The sequence below is a fragment of the Panulirus ornatus genome, chromosome 29 (assembly GCF_036320965.1).
Source record: "Panulirus ornatus isolate Po-2019 chromosome 29, ASM3632096v1, whole genome shotgun sequence".
Taxonomy (NCBI): domain Eukaryota; kingdom Metazoa; phylum Arthropoda; class Malacostraca; order Decapoda; family Palinuridae; genus Panulirus; species Panulirus ornatus.
This window is the reverse complement of record NC_092252.1, coordinates 10519612-10541586: the sequence shown is the minus strand read 5'-3', so window position 1 is coordinate 10541586 and position 21975 is coordinate 10519612. Positions and strand designations below refer to the sequence as shown.

The following is a 21975-nucleotide window of genomic DNA, read 5'->3' as shown; positions in this document are numbered from 1 at the left end:
TTGGCAATGGCCGGTCCTCAACACTCCGGACCCTCAAACGCGAAATTATAGACTCTGCAATTCACAGCAGAACTTTAAAATTCCCGCTTTAGGAACCTTTCCATTGGTGGAGGACGTATCGGAAGACCTAAGGTTACAGAGAATACGTCAGTTACCCGCTCTACACAGTCATGGCATTATAAGCCGTGTCTCTTACAAGGCAGAATTTTCTTTTCTTTTACTTAGTTGTAATGTAACTCAATCCTGTGTGTTGGCCGGTCATTACTGACGGGAAACAAAAAAAATCAGGTCTTTTTTTCTTTCTTTTTACGTTCTACCAACGGGATTGGCTCAATTCCTTTACTAAATAACTTAGGCTGAAAAACTCACGTGTCCGCTCTTTATCGACACGTCATCTCTCTACGTGTAACCTAGACACCTTACGAGGTGGTGTCACAGTGCCCGTCGATGGACATCCTCCTCAGCAGCTCCTTCCATCCGCTTCGTCATCCGTTTAAATACCTTGATACGGCAAGAGGAAGCGGCGTAACTGGAGAACGACAGCAATTTGGACGGTTGAGTGGCCCAAGGTCACGCTACCGCGCATTAGTTCTCATTGTAGGTCCTCGTCCTTAACAGACGGTCTCTGTTTTGATTACGACAAATTGTTTCGTGGAATGGGTGAGCCGGGGAGTTGGGAGGAACCCATCTTCATGGGTTTAATGGTTGTAGAATACTGTATACATATCAAGCCGAGAGCTTTGGCACCAATACGACCCCGTGGGAGGTAATGATGGAGCGGTCTTTGGTCTCGCCTCAGAGAGATGAAGGCGAGGGAATCGTTCCTCATAAGTCGCGACGCAGTACTCAAGCATGTGGAGGAGAATCATCTCCTGCGCAAGTCTTTCTCAACATCTTACACTGGTGGCGACTGGTGACGTAAAATGCACCGTTTATGGTTAAGGACCTACGACAGAAGAGGGACATTATTATTCCTCCCCGTCCTCGCTGGCCTACCCTTGACAGCTGGTTTATTGGGTGGTAACCTCACTCCAAAACGAGGAGACTAAGAGAACCTTGGTTATTTCACGACCTACTGCGAATTCCTGTACGATGCCCCTGAGCAAGAAAAAAAAACGCAACCAGCACCACCCCTTAGCCTTGACTTCTCTTTGCTTTCATTATATCTTTTCCTTCATTGTCCCTAGGAATGCACTTGCTTTTCGCTACCAACGCTCTTGACATGCATGCATTCGCATATGCCTGACGTACTACTTATTCTTCATTTGAAAACGCAAGTGTTTTGTCCACGAATATAATATTCTTCATAACACAACTACTTGCAACATCCCCAGCTACGTTTTCCTGCACCGAAGTGTCCAATCAAGCTGTGTTTCCTGCCCGCTGATCCAGACTGCCTGTATGACCCCCCCACCAGAATCATAGTCACACACCCTCACAGTACAGCTTCTGCCGTCATATTCTGCCACACACTCGCACCACAGCGCCACACCCTGCTGTCATACTCCGCCGCAACACTTTCGGTACACAGCCACACTCTTCTGCCATTTGTATACTCTCAAACACTCCCCTACAGCATCACCCCATGCTATTATATACTCTGCCTCACAATCATCTGCTGCACCGCACTTCAAGCGCGCTGCTGGACACACTGCCCAACACATTCCCACCGCCGCTAGGCCCTGAGAGACACAGCTATCACACTGAAACACACTCAACCACTGCTGTACGCTGCCATACACACTCCATCGTAACAATCTTACGCACTCGACTGATTCACTACACATTACAACTCTCTCTCCCTCATTACAACTCTTTCACCCTGATGTCACAATGCCACAGATCTTACCTCTACACTCTTCTTCCACGTAAACCACTACCACACCTTTCCAGATTGCATTATTGCACTCTAACACACTCTCCTCGTACACTCTCCCATATATACCACTGATGCATTCTAATAGACACTCTACTGCTACATCCTCCTTGGCATATTTCTGTTGCCCTACCACACACTCTTCTGTGAAAACCCCTCTAAATATGCTACCGTTGCACTTTACCATATTACGTCACACCTCACCCATACATGAACTCGGCTACACACACACACACACACACACACACACACACCAGCTCTAAACTTAGTCTTCCTCAGCTTCATCAAGGGAGAGGAGGCATCTGGCGGAATGTGACACACTTAGTCCTAACTAGCAGTGAGACGCACCGCTCTTCCCTCGCGTTCCCAATTTTAGTCTCTTGTTTGAAATTGGATAATGGGAAGCTAACAAGGCTTATCTAACCATGAGGGCTGTATGTGTGTGTGTGTGTGTGTGTGTGTGTGTGTGTGTGTGTGTGTGTGTGTGTGTGTGTGTTTCACACACGTGTTGCGCCGTTTCTTAACCATACATATACGTACCATGTCTTGTGTATACACACAACCCAGCCTTTGCCAGGTACCCATTTACCGGTAGATCAGCCCCGAAGACAGGATGTGTGTGTGTGTGTGTGTGTGTGTGTGTGTGTGTGTGTGTGTGATTACCTATTCGTACAGTGCGGGTAGGGAGTTTCACACGCGTGGGACCCCATTTCTTAAAACCTTCTCTACTATTATGCAATTCTTAAACCTCTGTATATCATCCGCAGTTACGAAATATCTCATTCAGTTTATCCCGTCCATCCATTACTCTTATACTACAATGGAACCTTGTTATTTTTTTACATCGTTTGTAACAAGTTTCTTCAGTGTTCATGTTAAGGTTCTATCTGGTTGTTCTATCCCCTCCCCCACCCATACTCCGAAGAACTGTTCACTCTCTACGTCATCACTTACCAAGGCTGTGATCAGGTCATCCCTCACCATGGCCTTGTTGGTAGTGCTCTCCGACACGTAAAACTGTGGAATTCTCTTCCCTAACTTTCATCTATCCATCTTCCGACACCTTCTCCATCAAGACTCAGGAAACATAAACTTCGTCTCACACTCTTCGTCCCATCTTTATTCTTCCATCCACGAGTGGGGCATGTTTTGTCTCGTGTCTTGACGGCTACTGTGAGAGAGAGAGAGAGAGAGAGAGAGAGAGAGAGAGAGAGAGAGAGAGAGAGAGAAGAGATCGACCTTTACACCTTCTGCGTGTTGTTCCAGGCGAGTTCTGTCGTAGGCCATGCCTGGAGGGAGACACCCGGATCTGCCAGTTCAGCTTCGACGTCCACTTGTACCAGACGCTCTCCAGGTGGGTGTACTACACGATCGCTAGGTGGTTGCACCACTCTCAAGGTGAGTGTACCAGACATTCTGTAGGTGGGTGTATCACACGGTCTCTAGGTGGGTGTACCAAACGGTCTGTAGATGAGAGTATCATACGATCTCCGAGTGGGTGTATCAGACGGTCTGTAGGTGGGTGTACCAGACACTCTCTAGGTGGGTATACCAGACGGTCTCTAGATGGGTGTTTCACACGGTCTCTAAGTGGGTCGTATCACACTGTCTCTAGATGGGTGTATCACACGGTCTCCAGGTTTGGGTCCTTCGTTACATCTGAGCCATCAAACTTACTCAAACCTGAGATGGACAGTGGTTGCCTCACCAGCACGAACGGACCTCTTGAGTATGACGAGCCTGACTTTTGACCCTGAGCTTAAGCGGGGTTTGGTCATAACCTCACGACATCATAGCCAAGGGTTGTACCGTCGTGCTCATGGGGGGTCGTACCCACTGTGCTCTAGGGCCGTTCCGATAACCTCAATTCAATAGTCGTCTCCCACAGGGCGTGCTATGATTGTCCCAGGAACAGCAGCGACTGTGAGCGGCCGCAGTGTGTGGCGGCTGACGGAGTGCGGAGGATGGTGACCGTAGTGAACAAGGCCATCCCAGGCCCAGCCATACAGGTGAGAGACCCCACACTACCCTCGCCCCTCAATCCCAACACTCCTCACCACACAGCAATGTTCATGTGGCGTACCACACTACCCCCTCCTCAATCCCAGCACTCCTCAACACAGTAATGTTCATGTGGCGTACCACACAACCCCCTCCTCAATCCCAACACTCCTCATCACATTAATGTTCATGTGGCGTACCACACCTCCCTCCTCAATCCCAACACTCCTCTTCACAGTAATGTTCATGTGGCGTACCACACAACCCTCGCCCCTCAATCCTAACACTCCTCACCGCACAGTAATGTTCGTGTGGCGTACACCGCACTGACGTAGATTAACATTACGTTCGGACATTTCTTAAATTCAGCCATGGTCAGTACCGGTTGTTCTAATACACTGGTTGATGCATAAAGGTTTATCACACAGTGATCATATCGGACCAGAGATCGACAAGTGCTCGAGTTGAATCTAATCTATTTTCATACAGTAAGATAACAACGTCACAGGTAACGTATTTGTGAATGATTTGAACTTGTTGCCAAGACGTGACTGACGCCCTGATACCCATGTCGCTGGGCGATATAACCACAGTTAGCAGTACTGGCTCGGAGGAGGTCACGCCGCAGCTTCCACCAGCTGTCGATGTCCAGCAGTGTGTTGAGTTCGTATCGGGATAACGCTGCAGGCACGGTGGATGCTACTCAGTGTCTCACACACACACACACACACATACATACACACACACACACACACACACACACACACACAAAGTGGGAATGTCACGCCACAAGTTAAGGACGCAAATGACATTATTCATACGCCATGAAGCAAGATATTATCTGCCAGGATGATCGGATACTTTTCTCTTTTATTCAGTTCCTTTAACACGTTCCCTTGAACACGACAGTGCAACCCTTGGGGTAAGATGCCCCGGCCGTTGATCCTGACCCTTAACCAAAGGCTAGGGGGGGGCGCCATCATATCCAAGGGTGGCACCGTCTTGCCCAAGGCTCGGGTCTTTGATGAGAGGTTGAGGATAACCAACGAGAGGATCCTCTCACTCCTGAGGTAACGTAAGCTTCTGTGACAGCAGCTGCCTGCCACAGTCTTGACGTCAGTTCACGTCACGAACATTCGACTGATTCATCCGCAACATGACAAGGTGCTGACGGGAATCTTCCACTGATAGTCCTGATAGTGAAGACAAGCTGCGATCGCTGTCTGGCACACTGAGGGAGGACTATCATTGTCTAGGGACCTGTGTGTACCTAGCGCCTGGGTATGAGGCTTAGGCGTGTGCGTGTGTGCATGTGTGTGTTTCTTGTTGCGCGCATCTATTTTTGGCTGTGGGTGGTGCGTCTTGCTCTTGTTATACACGTGTCTAGTTCTAATTCTCTGCAGGTGTGCGTTAGTCTTGCAGCAGGTGTTATCCGGCCCTTATTGCAGGTATGTCCTGCTCTTGTTCCAGGTGTGTGTGGGCGACAAGGTGCTGGTGGACGTGATGAACTACCTGCCGTCCACCGCCGTATCGCTCCACTGGCACGGCCTGACCATGGGCGCCTCCAGAGCCATGCCCAACGCGCGCAGCACGCCCTACATGGATGGCACCCCGGGCGTCACCCAGTGCCCCATACCCCCAGGCTCGGGCTTCAGATACGCCTTCTTCGCCTCCGATCCCGGGACCCACTTCTGGCACGCGCACACAGGTGAGCACCACAGTTTCGTCTGATAGCACCGAGCACATATCCTGCACAGGTTCTTTCCCGGTCGCTTCATCGCCGTCAATGGACCAAAATTTCTTCCCTCGCCAAAAATGTCTTCCTTCGTACACAATCATCTCCCCTCAGCCTCTGGACCTCTCCACTCTTACGCTAACGATTCTACTCATATTCCCTCCCACACTCAATCTTTCTTTATTTTTCTCTAAACAAATTTTCTCTCATTCAAAACAGTGTGCAACATTTCCCGTTGGGGAAGCGGTGACATGTACTTAAATCCAACGACGAGAAAAAAAAAAAAACTAGCTACATTTCCTGACTCTCACTCGTCTCCACTTCAACCCTTGCAACACTATCTAGGAAACCCCACATGATGAACGTTGCAACCACAGCTTTCCCAAAAGCTAAGGTTGTTGTGCGGGCGCAGCAGCTACTCCATTATCTATAAGGAGCTAATTGCTTTTTCCCATAATTTTTTTTGTGAGGAGACCAACAAAAGCGAGGAGAGGGCGTTGTGATGCTGCCTTCTCTCGCCAGACATGGGACTTCTTTTTCCCCCTTCTTTTGTCCTTCCCTCTTCGTTGGACCTTCCCATTTTCAAAAGTCGATGCCACAATCGGCTTAAATCAATCAGTCCTCCCTGGGGAGAGGGAGTTTTCTTCTTCCCTTTTCCCCATGATAAACTTACAGCAGTTTACCTCTTCCAGCGACATGGCTTCTTCTGCGGGACATGTACTTTGGCCCGTGCCACATCGAAAGAAAACGAACGGTGGCATGTGGCGGCCGCCAACCACATGAGGAAACCGTTAATCCAGAGGTACCAGCTTTACCCTGCGGGACCCCGTGGTAATAATTGTAGTAGTCAGGTTTCCCAGCGGGAATACCTCGCGCTGCAGGGCACCGCGCGCCTGCCTCACCACCTCGCCAGAGGAACACCACTCCCCTCAGGGTCTGTCTCCTCTCCATCTGTCCCGTCTTCTTTCTGCTCTTCACGCTGGTCTCCTGTCTACTGTAGCCATCTCTCTCTCTCTCTCTCTCTCTCTCTCTCTCTCTCTCTCTATCTATCTATCTATCTATCTATCTATCTATATATATATATATATATATATATATATATATATATATATATATATATATATATATATATATATATATATATATATATATATCTGTGTGTGTGTGTGTGTGTGTGTGTGTGTGTGTGTCATTCATGACTATTCGGGAACTCTCCTGCCAGTGTTTACGTCCCATAAATACGTCATGCCTTACTCCCCCTCACAGCCAGATGCGCAGCTACCCTCGACACAGCACACCACACACTGCGACCGTCTATCTCTCATCCTCATTAGAACCCCGAGGGCAGATAGATACCCCCAGCACCTGCGGCCTCCAAACACACCTGCGGTAACGATATTGGCTTTTTTTTATATCCCACGAGACGACCCTTAACCACGGGTCAGCAGGCCTGGGAACAAGGATGTTCCCACACACCCCCCCTAACTAACATGCCCACCAGCTGTTAAAGCTCTACCGTGGCTGGATGAGGGCAGACAGATCAAAGACATACAGCTATGTTTCGCTACATGCGTCCTCTCATTATAGAAATGTTACTCAAAAGATCAATGCACTTAACCTACTTCATAGAAATGTTACTCAAAAGATGAATTCACTTAACATACTTCACAGAAATGTTACTCAAAAGATCGATTCACTTAACCTACTTCATAGAAATGTTACTCAAAAGATGAATTCACTTAACCTACTTCACAGAAATGTTACTCAAAAGATCAATTCACTTAACCTACTTCATAGAAATGTTACTCAAAAGATCAATTCTAATTTAACAACTATGAAAATTGACTCCATTGAAGACGAAAACTTACTCAATTTTGATGCGGATTTTTTACTTACTTCTCAGTGCCTGAGCTGCCTCATATCTTAAAGCAACAGGGTGTGTGTGTGCTTGTGTGTGTGTGTATGTGTGTGTGTGTGTGTGTGTGTGTGTGTGTGTGTGTGTGTGTGTGTGTGTGTGTGTGTGTGTGTGTGTGTGTGTGTGTGTGTGTAATTACTAATTGTGTATTACGGAGAGAGTTTTACAATTGCATCATCCCGTGCCTTAACCTTCTATAAACGTACCATTTTTTTTTTTTTTTTTTTTCCAAAAGAAGGAACAGAGGGGGCCAGTTGAGGATATTCCAAAAAAGGCCCAGTCCTCTGTTCTTAGCGCTACCTCGCTAACGCGGGAAATGGCGAATAGTTTAAAAGAAAGAAAAGAAAGATATAAATATATATATATATATATATATATATATATATATATATATATATATATATATATATATATATATATATATATATATATATATATATTCCCATCGGTTCTGCATACATTACCTATATTATATCTACATTTCTCGCTCTGTAATACACGGAAGCGCTCGGCATTCTCGCGTTTCCTTTTCCTGGCGGTGTATGTGGACTGCTGTGCCTACAATCACAAGGTGTGGTCTCATCTGCAGGTCTGGAGCGTGGGGACGGTATGTTCGGTCCGCTCATCGTGCACCAGGCCATCTCCGTCGACCCCAACCAGGTCCTCGCCGAGCACCTCCTGACGGTACGTATGACCCCCCTCAAATCATCTCATCCAAGGCCTCACTCAAGCCGTGGGAAGTAACTGCTGATGTACCCACGTCAGGTAGCTCCTCTCACCACAAGCCATAAATTGCAAATGAACGTTTTCCACACCTACTTCCTCAACACCTGCGCTACCACTTGCTCATAACTCCAGCTCCCCCACTTCTTAACACCTGTAACTCAACTCTTCGCAGCTGCAAACACTCTACTCCTATAAGTTCAGATATTACAACATCCAATTTAAGTTCTCTACACCCACAAACTCTTGACACCTGCGCATTAACCGTTTGCATACACATAGACTCATCTGTCAGCACCAGATGTACTACCTCTTCACACATGCAGGAGCCTACACCCCCCACTCCCTCCACCCTTTTCTACAACTGTAAACACTCTTCAGCACATACGCCTGAACCACAGCTCCTCGCACTTGCACAATCCACTCCTGTACACTCGTCTCTACAACATATTCACACACTGCAAACAACGCTCTCACCACCCGCAACTTATGTGTGTCACCGAACCCCCCAAAACTGACTTTTCTACGTCTGTCAACTGACCTCTCCTCACATATAATCATACTCACTTCTCTTACAAACCGATGCCTTGACTTTCTTTACTCGCTGCAATTCCGCGTCTATTTCAATATATATATATATATATATATATATATATATATATATATATATATATATATATATATATATATATATATATATATATATATATATATTCTGATAAGTTTCCTCCGCTTTTCCCACACACTGGACCAGACTTTCCCGCCAACGCCATCCTTGCCTCTAAAGGCAACAATGTTCCACTTTTCGACTTTTCTCGTGTCGCTCCCACCATAAAACTACATCTCTGTTGTCCACATTCAAACCAGCAACCTACCATGTCATCCGTGGAATTAGATCAAGTGAATAATGTGCTACAGGCCGGTATAGGAGAGGGATCCCAAATTCCTTTAAAGACCTCTGGCATATGACATGTACAGTTGTGTCAACTCATGCATGTCTGAAGCAGTTCGTCTGCCCTTATCAGCTGTTGTAACTCGTGAACACGACACAGTTATTACAACATACCTGAGCCATGGTGACACGACACACCTCACCTGGCTGCAACCTACACACACAAACACCACTGACGAAAGTTTAACCCGTTTCCAGTCAGCCAGCCAGTTACGTATTAAAGACAAATTACCAAACGTATGTTTTTTTCCAGTCTTGGGCGAAGTAAGAATTCTTCAGAATATACCTTTAGGACAACAGAAAGCACATTTGTTATTAGAATATACCTTTAGGACAACAGAAAGCACATTTGTTATTAGAATATACCTTTAAGACAACAGAAAACACATTTGTTATCAAAATATACCTCTAGGACAGAAAGCACATTTGTCATTAGAAGATACCTTTAGGACGACAGTAAACACATATGTCATAAAAATCATTCTCCGGATTAAGAGTTTACGACAGTAACTGCCGCAGCTCGCTGCCTAGACATCTGCTTCTCTACTTGCCTTTGCCATTTTATTGTGCAAGCAACTCTTCCGAACTCCATCATAAGGAGCATAATTCATTACGCTTTGTATAATTCATATGTTCTCTTGCAAGTGCGGGACATGATAAGCGGCCTGCAGGTTTATACACATTCAGGGTAACACACGCACATATCAACGTTAACAGGAGACGTTCTCAAACACATTTTCGGCCACAGGTCAACGACTGGTTCCACAAGCCGACACAGAGTCTGTACGCCCAGAGGCACAGCAGTGGCCAGGCCGTCAAGCCGTCTGCCCTTCTCATCAACGGCCAAGGACCACAGCAGGTGAGGCCCCAACTACAGCAGGTGAGGCTCTACCAGGAAACCACAGCAACTTGGTGGAGGAAGAGGAGGGGAGGAGGTGTCATCGTAGACTGAGACTCGAGTAAGCGATGTTGTGTGAGAAGGTTAGCCAGTTAGCAGGTGAGCTCTCGGGAGGTGGGGCTCCACTAGGTTCCAGTAAGTGGAGTTCCAGCAGGAGTCTCCGTAGCAGGTAAAGCTTACATCAAAGCTCTCAGTATAAGTAGGATCCAGCAGGTGAAGTCCTCAGTAGGTATGGTATCACAGCAGGAGCAGTTGAGTAATGTAAAAAGGAAGAGCTCTTGTTTCTCTGGTGAGACGGAGGAAGGCTATTTGCCACAAGCTCCAGTGATGCAAGCCCTTCCTACGATGCTCGCTCTCACCCAGGATACAGGATCCCAGCTAGGATGGCGTCCCATAGGTAATTTAAATGTTGACCCCTATTCAGAATGCTACGATGCTCGCTCCTACCTGGCATCCTGGTTCTCAGAAAGGAAGGCGTGCTTTAGCTGTTACCTGCCCTTTACCACGGACTATTAACAGTGTTGTCATCCACAGCACGACGAGGCTGGCGGCTCGGCTACCCCCAGGGTCCCTTACGCCAAATTCCTCGTCCAGAACGGTACGTTGGCCGACGCCACTCCCTCCATATCTTCTGTTTTGTTGACTGTCTCTCCCCAAATCTTTTCCTCCTTTTCCCTATCTTTTCTTCTTTTTTCTTCACCTCGTCCTCCATTTCCTCCTACTTCTCTTCTCATTAGTTAGTCGGGATGTAAATCTGAATGAATAAAAACTGGGGGTAGTGAATAGTTTTCGATATCTGGGAGTGGACTTTGCAGCGAATGGAACCATGGAAGCGGAAGTAGGGTTGGGGAGGGGGCGAAGACTCTGGGAGCGATGAAGGCTTGGAGAGAGAGAGAACGTTATCTGGGTGAGCAAAAATGGGTACGTTTGAAGGAACAGTATATATAGTTCAGCTAGTCTTCATGGAGGTGCAGTTTCTGACTCCAGTGGGCAGCCATGCCCCCAAAACTATATGAGGCAGCAGGTATGAGCCGTGAAATGATGGAGACACCTCCGCCCTCAGGAACCCGCTACCGGCTCCGGATCATCAACGCCGCCACCACCAACTGTCCGGTCACGGTGACGCTCGACAACCACGACCTCATCCTGCTGGCTGTGGACGGCGACTCGGTCTCTCCCGCCAACGCCTCCGCAGTTCTCGTGAATCCAGGTGAGGCGGTAAGCAGGGCAGGCACCACAGAGGGTGTGAGATGCACGGTAGGTGTATCACCACACACGGAATGCACTAGACGGTTCTAATAAACTAACCGGGCGATGTGCTGTACAGAGCGGGTGTTACAGCAGGTGAGGTACTGCATAAGTTAGGTCTTATAACATGCGTTACGAGACCTGAAAAAAGTCTTATTTCTGTATTTTCAACCATAATGTTAATGTCTCTCAGCCTTATGGGTGTATGACGAGGTTTTCACTGTCTTAACACCACTCCCTCACCCTGGCTTCAGCCATCTACATCACTCCCTCCCCCTGGCTCCTGCCTTCTACACCACTCCCTCCCCCTGGCTCCTGCCTTCTACACCACTCCCTCACCCTGGTTCCTGCTCTGTACACCACTCCCTCACCCTGGTTGCTGCTCTTTACACCACTCCCTCACCCTGGCTCCTACCCTCTACACCACTCCCTCATCCTGGTTCCTGCTCTTTACACCACTCCCTCACCCTGGCTCCTGCCTTCTACACCACTCCCTCACTCTGGTTCTCCTTTATCGTCACCACCTCACCCTAGTCTTCCCCGGCAGGAGAAAGGTACGACGCCATGTTCTTAACGGAGCAGGAGACCTCCACTGATGGAGGACACGTACTGGGTGCGCGTGACTGGCGGCGGGGAGTGCTCCTCCCTCACTCAGTACGCCGCCCTCCAGTACCTTCCCACCGCCTACAACGCCTCGCAGCCCCTGCCCGCCGTACCGTCCGCCCCTTCGTCCACGGCCAACCCCACGCCCGGAGCGGTTAGTCTCTCACAGTATTAGTACAAGTGACACTTGGTAATGAGGTATTCACAGCAGTGGAGTGGGTATCGCTTGAAAATGAAGCATCTCATTCCTAGCACTTGAAGGAGAGGCCTTCTCATTCACAACACTCGAAAGAAGAGGCTTCACATTCACAACACCTGAGAATGGAACATCATATTCACAGCACGCATGAAGCATCATATTCGCAGTGCTTGAAGGAGAGGCTTCTCATTCACAACACTCGGAAAAAAATGAGGCTTCACGTTCACAACACTCGTAAAAATGAGGCTTCACATTCACAACACCTGAAAATGAAACTTCAAATTCACTACACAAATGAAGCATCACGTTCGAAATCTGTAAAAGGTTGTAACATAGAACGATGAACATTTTTCTTGACAGAGGTGTTTACGTTGGTATAAAAGCCAAGAAAATGTACTGCTACCCACTGACTATCGTCTTTGCATTAGCGTTAACGAAATACTCATCTACAACAACGAGCACAAGTCATGACAGGTATTCTGTATAGCCCTCGAACAACACAGATTCCAAAGTATTGGGAACGGAGTCGAACCCCAACAAGAGCAGGGTTACCGAGATCTTGGCAGTAGACCAATAGGAACCCCTCAGTCGTGGTGGGAGGGACTGCTGCCCTCAGTAGTGGTAGGAGGGACTGCTACCCTCAGTAGTGGTAGGAGGGACTGCTGCCCTCAGTAGTGGTAGGAGGGGCTGCTGCCGTCAGTAGTGGTAAGAGGGACTGCTGCCCTCAGTAGTGGTAGGAGGGACTGCTGCCCTCAGTAGTGGTAAGAGGGACTGCTGCCCTCAGTAGTGGTAGGAGGGACTGCTGCCCTCAGTAGTGGTAGGAGGGACTGCTGCCCTCAGTAGTGGTGGGAGGGACTGCTGCCCTCAGTAGTGGTAGGAGGGACTGCTGCCCTCAGTAGTGGTAGGAGGGACTGCTGCCCTCAGTAGTGGTAGAGGGACTGCTGCCCTCAGTAGTGGTAAGAGGGACTGCTGCCCTCAGCAGTGGTAGAGGAACTGCTGCCCTCAGTAGTGGTAGAGGGACTGCTGCCCTCAGTAGTGGTAAGAGGGACTGCTGCCCTCAGTAGTGGTAAGAGGGACTACCTCCCTCAGTTGTGGTGGCAGGGACCATCTCCCTCACCAGTGGTGGCAAGGACTCCCGCCCTAATCAGTGGCGGCAGAGTGCCACCCTTAATGGTGGACATCACAGACTACCTTCCTCAGTGGTGTTAGCAGGGAACTACCAACGTCCGGTACAGATACCTCAGTAATAAGTGTAGCACTGCTTGCTGCTTCCTCTGGGTATGAAAGCAGAAGAAAAGGAAAGAAGAGGTTTTCGTTTCGCTCGCTGAGAGACCGAAGCTCCTGAATGAAGCTAATAAGTGAATCAATCGCTAGTGGGGGGGGTTGGTGGTGGGCCAGCCGGGCGTTTGCTTGTTAGAGGTCTACGAATTCATGTCATCTTCACTGTCTGGAGTCTGCATAATCATTACGTGAGACGGATATGTATATAAAGTACTTCAGCTCTTCTCTCCGTTTTCCTTTTGTCTAATATGAACCCCAGACTGGAGAAGGGAATCACCTAGCGTATTCTAGATGTATTTAAAACCTTTTAGTATGTGAGTGGATTAATTCTCACACCTGGATGATGAGCAAGAAGGAGGAAATCATGGGTATGGTGGTGTAAGAATGGGCTGAGTCTAATTCTTAATCCTTCATAGACCTGAACCACTCCGGTCTACAACAGTAAAATAAGTAGATTTTTTTCTGTAATAAAGATATATCTTGTCTTAAAATCAAGGGTCACGGACCATATACAGAGTGAAAGTATACGTGGCCTTCAAATCATCCTTAACACCTGAAGAAGGTGCTTAAGGCTTTTCGCTCTTTCTTCATAGCTTAACGATGATACCCTTAATAACCCTGGTAGTTGATAGGTCTACAGCCGCAACCAACCAACCAACCAATACCCTTATAATTACTCTTAATATTACTTTTGTTCGTGATGATAATAATTTCTACCATATACTAAAAAAGAATCACAAAACACGAGAAGCTGGTGTATAGGTATACGTAAACACATATACGCATATGATGTGTGCCTGTGTCTTTGATTTCTTAACTGTACAGTCTGCACTCATGGGTCCCCATCTCGTGTGTAGGCACGCGTGTGCAAATGTTTGTGAGCTTACGTAAACAATGACTGGTGCGCCCGTTAGGGTGCGCTATTGCCTATTACCTACTCATTTACTGGCAATGAAGAACACACACACACACACACACACACACACACACATAGACACACACACACACACACACACACACACACACACACACAATTAGCGTGTACGTATCTATGAGTGTCTGTGTCCGTGTGTGGGTTCATGTAAGTGTACGGTGGCGAGAAGCCCGTGTTAACCTGACCACTGGCCTCCTGCAGACGGAGTTCAGCGGCGCATGCGGCAGCCCTGGCCAGCGGTGTGTGAGCGGCCTCCGCGCCTCCCATCCCCTGTCGGAGAGGCTTCGGCAGCCGAGGATGAACGTCACCTTCTACCTGGCCTTCTCCTCCAAGTACATCCACAACCGCAACCTGTACTCCCTCCTCTACTACGACATCTCTCAGGGTAAGATGGGCTTGGGTACCCTCGTCACAAACCCCGCGGTAAAGGCCTCACTTAAGCACAATGACAGCCTGGCCTCTGATATGCCCCCCGTAAGGTCAGGTCAAAGGCCATGATATTAACTGGATCGTACCGCCGCGCCCAATGGCGGTATACCATCATGCATGATGAGCTCTCTATACTTGCCTCGTTGAACCTATACTTCTGCTCTGTTCCCGTCCATCGACTCCCAATAAGCCTCCTTTTATTCGCTGACTTTCACCTGGAACGTGTCCAGCAACGGTGACCATGGGCCACCAAGACTTTAAAACCACATAGGATATCACTTGTCCGTAACTCCAGACATGTTCGACAACTTATCTCGTGGAACGCGAGACTTAAGACATGCTTGGAGGTCACGACAGTCGACCAAAAGCTCAGATGGCATAGAGCCCCCTTCCCCCAAACAAGACTGTGTGGTACAACAGAGTCTACGTGCGTCCGGCAACCTTAACCTACAGGACTTTTAAGTTTTGGTAAATCCTTCCGGTTGCCAAGTCCTCAATAAATATCCGGGATTCCCTTAGAATACTGTAATCTGAAGCATTTCCATTTCATACCCTGGCCATTATACTGCAAGAGACAGCTAGAAAATTTAAGTGAACACTGGCAGGCTAGTATATAACTACCCATTCCAAGCGCACTGTCGTAAAGCATCACTCAGACACCTTATCTAATTTGGCCAAGAGTATATCGGGTTGGAGTAAGTGGCGCCTGCCCTTGTGGCTCTCGTAATTTGTAACTGGTGACGGGAAAAGGGAAGGGGGGCTGAATCATAAACTAACAGGTGATACTGAAACTAACTTGATCCTTTACAGACAGGCACCCACCGATAAGCTTCCAACAATGAAGCCTCTGACAAGATAAGCGTAGACTCTGATAAGCGTGTCCACAGTCACAATGGGGTAAAAAAAAAAAAATAAACTTAAGTGGAAAGTACATGTGTTAATCAGTTAATGACCGTGTCTATGTGTGTGTGACGTTCCGGCAGATAACGATGAAGAGAGGGTAGCAACGCCACAGATCAACAACCTCTCGTTCCGTCCGCCGCCCAAGCCGCTCCTGGTCAACCGGCGGGCACTCAAGTCAGAGAACTGCAGCTCTGAGGGAGTCCGTCAGAACCAATGCAGCGCCAACCACTGCGAGTGTCTCCACACCCTCAACATCGCCCTTGGCTCATATGTGGACCTCGTTCTCATTGGTGAAGGTACGGAGTATTTAATTCCTTCTTTTCTAGTTTATTGTCTTTAATTTCACTGTTGTTTCTGTAAGCTCTACTCACACTTAAGAGGGAATATATATATATTTTTTTCTTCGTTATTTAAAATGCCTCAGGACTTTACATACCTTTACTCTAGGTACATATGGTATCCGTATGTTTCTCGTCTTCCCCTCCTATACCCAACAACGTGGCCCCGAGCTAAGCATCCTCCCAAGAGTAGGTGGAGACTGAAGCAGGAACTTCTCCCCGCTGCTAAGTATAAACGCCACGGGAGCTTTCATGATGAACGTTGGTCAGATGTGAGCACACACAACACAAGAAACACGACCATGGATCATCAGTCTACCCACGGGCTTAAACTGCAGTGTATAGCAACACTCTACTGGACGAAATTACCCGTGGTATAATCAAGTAGTTAAGGATGTTGATAATGTGGCAAATGTTGGTACGACAGACGACGCAAGTGACTCCAGCGATAAACGCAAACACTACCAGCGTCCCGTGCACGCCCAGTGCAGCGGGCGTAGAAAACCAACCTGAAATGAGGGTGACATAAGATGTTATCCTCAATCAAAATGTACCTGGCCATATCTACGAGGAGGACGTCAAGGCCAACGAGTCTTCTCGTGAGATGATAACAATCCGTTGACTCTCGTACCTGGCTTAAAGACGTCTGGGTAAATTCGATGATTAACTTTTTCCTCCACAGCAGCACAGATCCGAGTGACTCGGCATACGTCACACTTCCTCTCAGTATGAGAGTGATTAGTTCCCATACTTTACAAGAAGAGGACCATAAACGGTCAGCATATCAGATCCCTGTGTTCTAGTTACCAACAGTAACACAGCTAGTGTTCGTCACTAAGACAGTAACACAAAGCCAGTATTCCTGCCACCAACAGTGCCATACAGCCTAGTGATCCTACCCGTTAACAGTAGTAACACGATCAGTGCTGATGACACCAGCAGAAACATGCGGCCATTGCTCCTTCCACCAACACAAGCATAAAGCTACTAATGCTCCTGCCACCAGTCACTCATGATGACACTTATCACTTTCCCTCCTACAGTCGTGTGATGCAAGTCCTTCATCCCCCGCAGGCCCAGCCAATGGCACCGCCCACCCCGTCCACCTCCACGGCCAGAAGTTCTGGGTCCTGAGTCAGGTGGGAGCGGCAGAGGTGCCCGACACGGCGGCAGACAATGCGACGCTCCCCGAGGGTGCCACTGGGGCTGAGAGCGAGTTCCTCTCTCGGAGTAAGGTGATGCAGCTGGACGTCGAGGGCAAGCTGGTGAGGAACCTGGAGAGTCCTGTGATGAAGGACTCCGTGACCATCCCGCCAGGGGGCTACACCATCCTCAGGCTCGTCGCTGACAACCCAGGTAAGTCCTCCCTCCCTCTTGATCCTCCCTTCCTCCCCTTCCCCACCCTCATGATCCTCACTACCTCCCTTCCTCGTGATCCTCACACTCTGCCTCCCCCCTGGTTCTCCCATCTGATCTTCATTACCTCACTTCCTCTTGATCCTCACACCCCTCTGTCCCTCCCTCCTGAACCTAACCTCCTCCCACCCACCCTCCTGATCCTCACTACTTCCCTCTATACTGTTTCGTCAGCATCTTTAATATCCTCATTCAGCTTGTCGTGGGAGTTTAGGCTGTCACACTCTTAGCCTTGTTCCTCCACGCTGTTGCGCTCAAGTTCTGTAACACTTGACCATTTAGCTCATACGTTTAACCTTCATACTGCCACGTTTCGCAGCGTCGCGTGCATCGACAACGTTTCAGCATACAAGACCTCACACTGGTCACATCAGCCTTTACAACTTGGTACTCCCCCTCACCTCCACTCCCAGCGAACGTGCTACACCCCTCACCTCCACTCCCAGCGAACGTGCTACACCCCTCACCTCCACTCCCAACGAACGTGCTACACCCCACACCTCCACTCCCAATGAACGCGCTACACCCCTCACCTCCACTCCCAACGAACGTGCTACACCCCTCACCTCCACTCCCAACGAACGTGCTACATCCCTCACTTCCACTCCCGACGCAGTAAACCTATCGCGCGTGGATGCCCAGCCTCAGGCCTGCAAAGGCGCAAGACATCGATTCCCAGGAAAAGACCTGATCAGTCAACCTCAATGATAATAACCATGCTTTCCTACATCGCAGTTCTGAAGTCATTTTCTCAATGTGAACTGTAATAACATCATATGCGGAGTATTATATCACTCACTTCCACCACCAAGACTCGAACAGCACACGAAAGTGCTACGGAAGACTTCTAAGAAATGAACTGATTAACTGTGATCGAATACCTTTTCATCCTTTCCCAAGATATTGGAGACAAATTACTTTCGGTTACGTAGTATATCCAGTAGTGACTATAACAGGACGAATGGGTGTTCCATCCTGATCTAAGAGGCCAGTTCTTCGACGCATAGGGTAAGTCGCTTAGCGGCAAGTGTGTCCTGTCTACCACCACATGGACGGAGGGGTTCGAGTCTCGCTGGTGTGAGTGCCAAAGAGGATGTTCAAGTAACAAGGAAGACAGATATATACTTGAACGAGGTCGCTGCACCGTATCTTATCGTCTTGCACGATGTATCACAAAGTTCCACGTTGTTGTAAGATAATGATTCTCTTTTTTTCTCCTTTTTGCTTTTAACCTCTGCTCTAGGATCACTGTTGTTACGGGAGATTGACGAGCCTCGTGTCCTGCCTCAGGTTTGTGGATGCTGGAGAGCCAGGTGCTCTTCAACGCCCAGGCGGGGATGTCGCTCGTGATGCAGGTGGGAGGCGAGGACGACGTCCCGAAGTCACCGCCACAGGACTTCCCGACCTGCTGAGCCTCCGGGGATGGACCCGTCGGCTTGGCCGCCCCTGATACGCTGAGCCTCTGGAGGGAACGTACCCACCCCTCATGGTTCTCACCCCGACCTTCCATCACCGTCTCCCAACCTGCTGAGCTTCGGAGTAGGAGCCCCCAGGTTCCCCAACCCGACCTCCAGCACTCCCTAGCTTCACTCCCTGACAACACCACCTCCAGCAATCCCTAGCTTCACTCCCTGACGACAGCACCTCCAGCAATCCCTAGCTTCACTCCCTGACAACACCACCTCCAGCACTCCCTAGCTTCACTCCCTGACAACACCACCTCCAGCACTCCCTAGCTTCACTCCCTGACAACACCACCTCCAGCAATCCCTAGCTTCACTCCCTGACGACAGCACCTCCAGCACTCCCTAGCTTCACTCCCTGACAACACCACCTCCAGCACTCTCTAGCTTCACTCCCTAGCAACACCACCTTCAGCACTCCCTAGCTTCACTCCCTGACAACACCACCTCCAGCACTCCCTAGCTTCACTCCCAGACAACACCACCTCCAGCACTCCCTAGCTTCACTCCCTGACAACACCACCTCCAGCACTCCCTAGCTTCACTCCCAGACAACACCACCTCCAGCACTCCCTAGCTTCACTCCCTGACAACACCACCTCCAGCACTCCCTAGCTTCACTCCCTGACAACACCACCTCCAGCACTCCCTAGCAACACCACCTCCAGCACTCCCTAGCTTCACTCCCTGACAACACCACCTCCAGCACTCCCTAGCTTCAATCCCTGACAACACCACCTCCAGCACTCTCTAGCTTCACTCCCTGACAACACCACCTCCAGCACTCCCTAGCTTCACTCCCTGACAACACCACCTCCAGCACTCCCTAGCTTCACTCCCTGACAACACCACCTCCAGCACTCCCTAGCTTCACTCCCTGACAACACCACCTCCAGCACTCCCTAGCTTCACTCCCTGACAACACCACCTCCAGCACTCCCTAGCTTCACTCCCAGACAACACCACCACCAGCAAGCCGAGCTTCAATCCCTGACGACACCACCTCCAGAACTCCCTAGCTTCACTCCCAGACAACACCACCTCCAGCACTCCCTAGCTTCACTCCCAGACAACACCACCTCCAGCACTCCCTAGCTTCACTCCCTGACAACACCACCTCCAGCACTCCCTAGCTTCACTCCCTGACAACAGCACCTCCAGCACTCCCTAGCTTCACTCCCAGACAACACCACCTCCAGCACTCCCTAGCTTCACTCCCTGAAAACACCACCTCCAGCACTCCCTAGCTTCACTCCCTGACAACACCACCTCCAGCACTTCTTAACCTCACTCCCTGAGAAAATTACCCACGTACCTCAGAGTGTGCTGCCACCAACATCCATCGCTCCAAAAGAACACAAAAGATCAATTCAGAAATTTACATTTTCTTTCTTAACAGCTAAACCAACAAGGCGCATGACATTCTCTGAACACCAACAGGAAACACACACAACACCCTCGCAACACTGCTGGCACCATATCACTTCCCGTTACCACAAGTAATGCACATGAACTGCACTCCTATATCAGCACACAACAATCATACCAACACGACTAGAAAATAAAACACCGTTCTCAAAGCGACCAGCAACACACACACACACACACACACACACACACACACGACCCATTCAGCACTTCCAGCAACATATATCATCTCATCACAACACTACCCCTGAACACAACTCACACACACACACACACGCTCAACAATGACTCAGTTCTTGGAAACACCTGAATATCCTCATTACATTTTATCACAGGCCGGACCGCCACCATCATCACTCCCTGAACACACACACTGGTCTGAGAAATGATAAACCTCTTCTCTTTCGGCCATCAACCACTTTCGTGAATGGATCAGCCAGGTCTATACCACGTTGGCGGGTTATTTCCTTTACGTTGAGAAAGAGCAACGAAAGCTGATGGAGGTGAGAGTCCGACTTTATCACGACTTAACACAAAAGCGGACGAGTGGCCTGCAAAATTTACACTCCATGTATCCATTATATATGTCTGTAAGGAACATAAGTTTAAGTACCTTAATCAGAAGAGGGCCAAGAACTCTCTACTCTCTCTCCTTAGTTTTTAAGAGTGAATGTTTTCCTTTCTTTTTGGGGGGGAGGGGGGTCGGCAGATGATCGTGTTAGTATTCTGAGGATGTTTTCAAACCATGATACTCAAGGTAGTTCATATCTCTCGGCAGCAAAGGGCGTGTGTGTGTGTGTGTGTGTGTGTGTGTGTGTGTGTGTGTGTGTGTGTGTGTGTGTGTGTGTGTAGTAGTGTGGTATGACTCTCACACCCCCTAAAGTCCTATAACCTAAATGACCTAAACTTACATCCTCCCCCCATACCTTAAACTCCTTCCCTGGATGACTTCCTACACTCACTCTCCGACAGTGTGTCTCTCGCACCTGCAAACTTACCGCAGCTGCCCTCCACATATCCACATCCTACTCTGCCAACACTTACATATACGTCCCCTACACCTCTTACTCCCTACACTTACACTTGTCCTATCAACATCCCATAATCCTCCATCATAGAACATTTATTCTCTCTATACTTACATTCCCTTTGTCTACATTACCTGAATCTTCACTCGCCATTTACGCTTACGCGAACACTTAAAGCTACCCTCCCATATGGGTCCCCTCTAACCACGTACAAACCCTACACTCACATCTCCTGCAACCTCACTTCCTAGCGCCACATCCCCAGCAACTCCTCCTCCACCTACACCTGCATCTACACACCCTACACTTACACTGCTTACTTACACCACCGCCAACATCTACCACTCCTTGCGTCCGACACCTCACCATCTCCCGTAGCTACTCCTCCCGTATCTGCACCACCACCACCTCCAGGAGCGAGACTTCGTAGAACTGCGTCGCCGACGTTGTGCTAAACACACCAGACCTGACCCACGAAGGTTGCCGGATCTACAGAATCAACTCAAGAGGAACAAGTTCCATGTAATGCCCATTAAACCAGTCCCAGGCCGGGCTAGACCCGTGTCATCAACGTTCCAGCCTCTCACCTGGGATCAACGTTCCAG

The 21975-nt window shown here is 48.9% G+C and overlaps 1 protein-coding gene across 1 annotated transcript in view; it reads left to right on the top strand.

Annotated features, from left to right (window-relative positions):
* The window catches only part of LOC139758086 (uncharacterized), a 32719-nt gene that overhangs the window by 9860 nt on the left and 884 nt on the right, over positions 1–21975 (top strand). The window contains 13 exon segments of the mRNA XM_071679168.1: positions 3143–3230; positions 3765–3885; positions 5348–5585; positions 8117–8211; positions 9951–10061; positions 10635–10698; positions 11164–11310; positions 11896–11951; positions 11953–12105; positions 14567–14750; positions 15778–15993; positions 17110–17391; positions 18742–21975. The exon segment at positions 18742–21975 is cut by the window's right edge and continues 884 nt beyond it. Of these exon segments, the coding sequence (XP_071535269.1) occupies positions 3143–3230; positions 3765–3885; positions 5348–5585; positions 8117–8211; positions 9951–10061; positions 10635–10698; positions 11164–11310; positions 11896–11951; positions 11953–12105; positions 14567–14750; positions 15778–15993; positions 17110–17391; positions 18742–18863 (1877 nt within the window). The 3' untranslated portion in view covers positions 18864–21975.